The sequence below is a fragment of the Electrophorus electricus genome, chromosome 16 (genome assembly GCF_041902795.1).
Source record: "Electrophorus electricus isolate QZ-2024a chromosome 16, ASM4190279v1, whole genome shotgun sequence".
Taxonomy (NCBI): domain Eukaryota; kingdom Metazoa; phylum Chordata; class Actinopteri; order Gymnotiformes; family Gymnotidae; genus Electrophorus; species Electrophorus electricus.
Window position 1 is genome coordinate 19,215,001 of NC_137512.1, and position 8,942 is coordinate 19,223,942.

General features: G+C 45.8%; 1 protein-coding gene across 2 annotated transcripts in view; it reads right to left on the reverse strand.

Annotated features, from left to right (window-relative positions):
• nrg2b (neuregulin 2b) overlaps positions 1–8,942 on the reverse strand; it is a 32,651-nt gene extending 23,709 nt beyond the window's left edge. For both annotated transcript variants that reach the window (XM_081698802.1, XM_035531904.2), the window contains exon 1: positions 7,309–8,942. In XM_081698802.1, the coding sequence (XP_081554928.1) occupies positions 7,309–7,720 (412 nt within the window). In that variant the 5' untranslated portion in view covers positions 7,721–8,942. The remainder of the gene's footprint in view (positions 1–7,308) is intronic.

The window sequence follows — 8,942 nt, forward strand, 5'->3', positions numbered from 1 at the left end:
TGCCTAACCAAATAACACTGCAGGACTCGCATTTGGTTAGCACTGCCTAGCCGAAAAACATTACGCAGCCAATCACAACATGACCCGAAGCAGCTGATATAGCAACATTAAAAAACAGACCAGTGGTTGGACTGCTGCAAGGCTGTCTTTGCCAACATGGATATTCATATGTTCATATGTGAATTTGGAAGGACACACGCACACACATATTTGTTAACGTGAATTATCAGGACATTGGGTGCATGTGTAATATGTGTATTATACATATGTAACAGCCTAATACGAATTTTCTAAAGGTATGCCATGTCCTAATCCTAAACTTAACCATGGTAACCAAAACAAAACAAAATGATAGTTCTTTTTTTTTTTTCCATTCATGAAACGTGGTGCTTTTGTAAAAAGCACTTTATTTTGTCAGGACTGTTTTACTCGTCCTGACAGGCTGAGCTCCTCTTGGAGGAAATCTTTTATACTAACGCTGAGCCTAAAGACAGCATTACACTAGAACCCTGTCGGACAGACTACACACAAGAAGCGTGTGCGTCACACGTGCATATATATGTTTAAAAAAAAAGTGAAGGATTGGTAATAATTCAAGTGCCTTGAAGGGGCTAGTCATAATTCAAGTGTGTGTCGTGAAGATGTGGGTGTTTGGTCTGCGTTTGAAGACTGCTGTACAGACAGGTAGTGGGGTTTCGTTCCACCATCTGGGTGCTAGTACAGCAGAGACCCTTGAGACATGCCTTCTCTATCTGTTGAGGGGGTTGGTTCGAGACGTGCTGTACTTGAGGCACGAATACAGAGCATGTGACAGCAATTTCTGATAAATACGACTGATGAATAAATGTAACTCGTGAATACGTCTTAAGGTAGAAGGAAACGTATCCCTGCTAGATGACAAAAGTTGCATGATGAGATACCGAAATTAGGAAATGCACCACAAAAGAGGTTCTGTGCAGATGCTAATAATCAACTATTTCCATTTCTACATGTCCATCTCCATGTTCCCATTTCTGGAAGATGACAGAGTAAGTATCGATCAATACTGGCCTTTATGGCTATTTTCTACTGAGAATTACATGCTAGCAACGCAGCATCAGTAATACACTGGACCTTTGAACGTGCTTCATTGCATGAAGCCAACAACTTAATTGTCAGTGAACTGCACAGGTAAACTTGTTAATATTGAACTTGTCCGTCAAATTGGTCATTTAGTATTTGTAGAGAAATTTTCAGTAATTCGCGTGTATATTTAGATTTGGATAACAGGATAATAGCACAATGCCCCTGTTGACTCCTCATGGTCCCGTCTTACCGAAGGAGCACGAGCCGAATTTGAATCTGTCACGTTAGACGTTACGTGTCGTGCAAGGCGATTTACACTCCGAGCCAAAAGCCGTAGAGCGAATGCTAAAAGCCGGGGCCCTCATTCAGCCGTACATGCAAAACACAGCAGGGAAAAAAAAAAGAGCAATGCCTACGCACGCTAACACACACACACAGTACGCAGACTGCTCATGGTGGCGTGACAATAGTGAGGGCTTGCAGAAGCATCAAAGGCCTGGGGACCTGAGAGACAGACAGCTGGAGAGAAAGAAAAAGAGAGAGGGTGAGAGAGAGACAGAGAACGAGACTACTATGGTCAGCCTTGTGAAGGAGTGAGAGAGTGAAGGAGTGAGAGAGTGAAGGAGTGAGAGAGTGAAGGAGTGTGCAAGGGCAGGAAAGAGTTCTGCACTTCTAACAGCAGCAAAGTGCCTTTATGCACACAAATCTGGCAAGGCTGTCAGCCAATGGAAGGCTCTGGGTCTGGAATGGGTCTGAAAAAGACTTCTGTCACATCTGAATTTCTTATTTTGCTGCACTATAAGATATGCTAATAGTGTGTGTCCTGCAGGTTTCATTTAACCTTCGTTTACACAATACCACAGGAAAGAGAAGCGCGTATTTCTAAACGTCCCTTTTGCAGGTTGAATGTCGTGAAAGTCGTGGGGAATAGTTCAGAGCGTCTATGGCTCTGTCCGCACCTGTGTGGGCTGTGACAGAACAGAACCTCTGCATGTCTGTGCTTCTGTCAGTGTGAACGGATACATATGCATGTAGCACCTCTGCAGCTCTTAGCAGGTTTAGAATTGTGGAACTGAGCTGAACGTGCAGTTATGCACCATGCAAGTTTCACACAACCTAGTCTGTGTATGAGAGTGTGAGTGCGTGTGCTTGTGTGTGTGTGTGTGTGTGTGTGTGTGTTTGTGTGTTCCTTTTTATTCTCTCGTACAAGAGGGAAGTACTCAACTCTCTCTGTCCTTCTTACACACACGCAAACACACACCCCACTCGCTCCCATTTATTCCTACTTTCTGTATCTGATTTAATAAGTGAGTGACACAGCAGGAATCAGATCTAAAGATCTGAGGCACCACTGTTATATATGAAACCGTACCAGCAGGCATCAGGGGAAACAATCTATACCACTCATTTAAAAGTATCTCGTTTATTCTAGAAATTGGCTCCTTATACATATTCATTAGAGCTACATATTTCTTTTAAGGTGGTGTAGTTGGGGAAAAGTGAAAGAGAGGGAATGCTTGGGAAAGAGTGTGAGAAAGAGAGAGAGGAGGAGAAACACCTCTTTCACTTGCAGATAAGTGGAAAATCTCCAGCGCACAGCTGTCACCATGGAAACCACTATTGAGAGAAAGAGAGACATACACAGAGAGAGCGAAAGAGAGAGAAGACAGAGATAGATCACCGTTTCTGGTTGTAGACCCTCGACTGATGTCCTGCCTACCCCACCCACCCACCCACCCACCCACACACACACACACACACACACACACACAGATAACATACACACTGCATACAGTCCTCTCTGAAATCCCATATCTGTGTGTGCATATGTGTTACAGACCATGTCTTCATCATGAAATAGACATATTTACTCAAGGAGGCATACCAGACATCACACACAGTCCTGTTCATTACATCCATGACTACTGGTGCACATATATTTTTATCGTATACACACACAGAGAATAGTGTTTAGTACAAACGTGCATCAGCACTTTGCTATGGGTTGTCATGTACGTCCATCTCTTCATCTCATATCCATCCCAGTAGCATGATAACCTGAATCAAGATTCACCTGTTTATTGTTCACTGACTCCCTCTCAGCCCTGTTCACACTGTAACAGGCACCTCAATTCACTTAAGAAAACAGCATTCAAAGCAAATGCATCCAGAAGCTCAAAATAACCGCAAAAAATAAATAAACGACTCCAGGTGTGGCGCGCTGTATCTCTGTAGTTCCCTCTCCAGGTCCTAGAGACCTACTAACCTACACCACACAGTGCTTCACCTGCATTAACACCTGCGTCAGATGTTGGCTCAACCCATCCAGCTAATTACCACGACCCACAAGAGTCGAATGCTGTTGCCTCGGAGCACCGAAAGCATGAAACCCCGGTGGGTGGGGAGTCCCCAGACGTGGCACTGGCTTGCAGCGCAGAATGCATTACCAGGTTCCATAGTTGTCGACAGTGAGAGAGCTACCTGGCATGATCCAATCGGTGACGCAGATTAGGCGGGGCAGGAGGGTGAGTGTGCCTCACATTTGCGCTCACACGGGAGCATGTCAACCAGCGAGACCACCGGTGACCAGCCGCAAACCTGAATGTGCTGACGCAGCAAGTGTCTTAGGGCCAGACCACCACCACGACAACACAAGCTCATTCTCACCGGCACACAGATAGAGCTGTTTGAACCACCACAAAGGATCGGATTGTCCTCATAACCTTGCGGAACAGCAAGGTGCATCACACACACTTACGCGGGAGATATGCATCATAATGTATGGAGGGGCACTAGCTATGATAAGGGCACTAGCTATGTTATGGCTTACTTACCTGCGCTAATAACTATTAGCCTACTAGTCATCAGTCAAGTGAGCTAAGCTATAATGTGTTGACCTGCTATTTCAGGCACTGCACTGTTATCAATTCATTTCAATTAGAAGTTCCTGACATCTCTGTGAGAAAAGAGCACCTACGGGGAAAGTGGGAGAAAGAGAAATCGAGAGAGAGAGAGAGAGAGAGAGAGAGAGAAAGAGAGGATGAGCTGAGACTAAGTGATGAATAGTTGATGAAGCGCTTGCGGGTAGAGAAGAAGGGAAAAGCTATTCTCTTTCTCCTTCTCTCTCCCTCTATCTTTCTCTCTTTTCCTATAGATCCTTCCATTTTTTCTCTCCCTCCTTCTCTTGAGTCATGTGGAAGCTAAGCATCTATGCTTTCTGTCTTCTCCTGACGCCCTTCTCCCACTCTCTCTTGCTTTCTCTCTCACCTCCAATAATTCCACTTTTCCACCAGTCACGCGCGTGCACACACACACACACACACACACACACACCTCACACTATCTCCTTACCTCACATATATATGCACTATATGATTCACAGACGTGTAACGGTGGCTAATTTCAATTCCCCATGTGAATAGACCATCTCTGTAAAAGGAAAGCTGAGATGGTCTATTGACATTGCATTTATTTTATGATCATATAATAGGCCACAGGTTATATTATAGAATAATTTGTTTGCTTGCTGTTTAAATGAAAGTGAGAAAAGTGTGTGTGTGTGTGTGTGTGTGTGTAAGAGAGAGAAAAAAAGTGAGATACAGACAGACGGACAGGCGTGCACAAACACAGCTAGAAACTGTTAGTTTGTCCTGACACAAAAGCCTCTTTCATACACACATAAACAGTACAGCTTCCCTGCAGGAAAGAAAATGAAAATGTCACAGGTGAGAAGACCGCAACGGTGTGTGTTTCTGGATTAGACAAGCATACACTACTGCGTTTTGCTAACAAGCAGCTCTGAAGTGGAAAGTAAAGCTCAGGCTAGTGGTCTATTCAAGCAGGGGACTGTAGCTGAAGAAAAAAACAAGAACCTCTCAATTATTCAGAGGCTGGAAAAACGTTGTGCTTTCCTGCCTCCGCCAAAGGACCCTCGCGACCAGTCCAATGTCCAGATGCGGTTGGTCAAACGGCACACACACTTCGACAATATCTGTCTCAGTACGCCCCCGAAGTGTTTGGTTGAAACGAAGACAACTGAGTTACCCACATGTGTAGCTATTCACTGAGGCCTTCTGCTACCCAACATGTTCTTTAAACACCTGAACAAGGGAAATGCAGGAAAAAGACATATGGTTTATAAAAAAGACGTGACAGCGCCTGTGATAGCGCCATGTCCGATTAGACGTGGGGCTCGTCTAACGATCATACTGAATCTTTCTTTGCATTTAGCATAAACTCTGGCTTGAAACAGAAACCGTGAGTCAGTGCTCTCCAACTCTGCACTCTGCTCACCAACTGCATTATTCATACAAGCCCCAGATCTCGCAAACTCACCCAGTCAGCCTCACCCTCTCTCTCTCTCTCTCTCTCTCACCCTCTCTCTCTCTCTCACCCTCTCTCTCTCTCTCTCTCTCTCTCTCTCTCTCTCACCCTCTCTCTCTCTCTCTCTCTCTCTCTATCTCACCCTCTCTCTCTCTCTCTCTCTATCTCACCCTCTCTCTCTCTCTCTCTCTCTCTCTCTCTCTCTCTCTCTCACCCTCTCTCTCTCTCTCTCTCTCTCACCCTCTCTCTCTCTCTCTCTCTCTCTCTCTATCTCACCCTCTCCCTCTCTACCTCTGTATAGCGCTTTTGATGTTGTGTACCTAAACGTATGGCGAATTAAATTCACTAAAAAAAATCACGTAAATTTAGAGCTAAACCGTTGCACCCATTCAAACAACCCTCATACAAAGAAAGATGAAATGCCTCTTTAATGTGTCGAAGTCTTTCTAGTTATAGATTACACAGTCATTTGATCAGGCCCTATCTCCCTGCGCAGACCTAACTGTTTTCCCCATCACTGGTCATAAAGCAGCTCACGCCGGTCAGATGGAAGCCAAGGTCTCCAACGCAGACACTGCTGCACTTCTTGCTGCCCTGCATTGCGAGTTACTGTATGCCCTGCACAGAGAGGGATAGCTGTGTGGTGGGTCAGATGATGATGTAAGGTGTGAATGCTGACTAATAATACAAGCCCACTTTCCCCAAAAACACAATGGCACAAAGACTGCCTCAACATGGTGGAAAGGAGCATCTCTGTCAACACAACTTCAAACGGTTCAGATGAGGTAAACCCACCAGATCTTTAGTCTAATGTTAGTATAATGTTAGCCCAACAGGATGTATAAATCTTATTTCATAAGGCATCTCCATTTCAGCCCTGAGCACCTTCATCTCAAGCCTACTTTAAAACCCAAAAGGATTTTGAACCCTTCACTGGAGTGGATTTCAGTGGACGTATAGGATGGCTATGGAAGACCAGGTACAAAGGTTCAAATATACAGCATAGCATCAAGGTAAGTTTCAAGTGGTAACAGGACCCACAGTCACTTTAATTTAACTACACCACAGCATTGGAAACATCAGAACAATTAGTTCTGTGATTCTGACTTTTCCATGCTTGCGCAAAGTTTTGGCTGAATTACTGCGCATATCTCTAATTTATAATTTGCCTCTGGTTTCCGAATTCGTTACGGAGAGCCAAAAGCAGTAAAAAGAAACGCAAAAAACGACGGTCTGGTGGTTTCATGCATCTTCTATCTGCATTTCAACACATTTCTTTTAAGCCGGTCTCTTAAAGCAAGCGATCGACGGAACATACTGCTAATTCCCCGTCACGTGGTTTTGCGCTACATGTCTAATAAAGGCCAAAATGTTGTCTGTAATGCATTTATTACGCACAGAACCAAAGGTATGATCAAATTAAACGGAAGCCACATGTCAAGTATTCCACTCGCATACAGGGTCGCTTCGCCTTGGAAATGTTTGAATGACAGTATGATTAAACACTATATTATACCGCATCATTTCAAATTACGCTTTAAATTAATTAACTAGTCGGATAAAAATGATCTATCTATGTATACTGCGACCTAACCAACCTAATAGAACTCGTGACCTGCGAGCTACAGATAATTGGTAATTTAATGCAGGGCTACCTTATGTGCTCCCTCTCTCTCTCTCTCTCTTTCTCTCTGTGTGTGTGTGTGTGTGTTTATGTTTATAACGGGTAATTGGAACAATTATGTTGAGACGCACAACACATACGCTTGACCGTAGTTTTCTATTCATTTACCTCACATGGAAAACGTACCAGGGAAAGCATGTCAGCATGAATGTATTATAAATCACCACACACGAATGTACCCTGTATCGCTGTAGCAATAGCGCTCCAACACACCGAGCAATAAATGATAAACTTACCGCAGTCTTCACACAATATACTCTCCACATCTTTTTTCAAATTTTTCTCAATGGTTTCCAAAGGGGCATACGACGCTTTGAACACCAAGGGCTCCTCCGTTGGGTCCATGAAAAACAAATATCTGTGGTCCTTTTCCACCGCAACACACGGAGCCTCAGAGCCGAATTCCCCGACTGTCACGAGCTGCTCCCGCTCCAGCCCGCCGCTGTTCGACGGCCACACGTCCAGCACTTTGACATTCACACTGTACGCCTCCGCGGAGACGTTTTCGGGCAGCGAGCGCACCTCGCCTTCGATCACCACGGCCGACTGGTAAGCCTGTTCCTGCAGGGAATCCAAACTCGGGGCGTAGCAGGCGAAGGAGACCCCGACGACCAGCATGGAGAAATGCACCGGATCAAGCCTCCTCATGCCGTCTACTGTGGCTCGGGGGAGGCCGGTCGCGGTGGTGCAGTGCTCTCGGGGCTGACGCGGGGCGAGGACGATGGAGTTGTGTTATGGTGCTGGGGTGCTGAGAATAGGCTCCGGTAGCAGGGCAGAGCGGCAGACCTTGCGCAAGTGTCCATGCCATCTGTGTGTGTCGCTTTCCCCATGCAATTCGTGATGGGGAAACACCGACCACTTAGGAACCGGAAACAGCCCCAGTTAGTGGCGCTGGGCTAAAAGATCTGGCTGCTGCATTCTCCTTCAACACAATCCCCAAACGCCGAAGTGCATTCATAAATTACGCTTCCTACGAGATCACGGATTCTGCAAAACGCCGCTAGTCGTTCCGTGTCCAACGAATGTCATCGCCCTGGTGGGCATTACTGCCGCTGGAGAAAAAAAAAAAAAAACGAAAAAAAAACCCGTGGGCTTTGTAGAAACGATTTCGGTTCAACATGCACAAAATAACGGATTCGTTCAAAAACGGCCTTTCTAGATGTTAGATTTTGATGTCTGCCGGTGGATTTTTACGCTTGAATTGCTCCTCGAAGCGCGACGACACATCAACGCGCGCAGGAGCTGCTCAGTTTGGCGATGCAACAAGCGCGTCCCCTCTGCTCGCTGCCCGTACCCCTGTGTGCACCAGCGGCTTACGTGAACAAATATCACCTTCCTGGGCTGGGGCGTCTGCTAGACCTCCTTGCGCAAATAGACTAACGATAAGGAACGACAGTGCGACCGTCAACCCACATGCGATGACTGTAGGTCAGCAAGTAATTCCTCGAACCCCCCCTGCAATGTCCGCTTATCTGTTACCTTTCTTAAAATGTTGGAGCGAAGCGTCGAGAACTATAACACGACACCATCACACGGCACACACGAACGCTTATCTTACATTATAAAGGACCGTTTCCGTACACGTCTACGACAACAGAAACAGGCTGAGGCCACCGCAGACCGCAGCCTCTGAAGCGATGACTAACGCTGCGAAAGTAGCTCTAAATGGCATCAATGCCCAGGCGATCAGAAATCAGTTTAACGTTATCCGCTTTTATTAAGTCAGCTGCCGCATTCAGGTCACATTCACCATTTTGCCCCAAAAAGCGACCAGCCAGGCGTCAAAGCGGCAGAAGAGCAAACAATCGACCATCCTATCAGCCATATTTACCACGGCAACAGGTCCTGCGGGCATTTGGCTGGGAGAGGG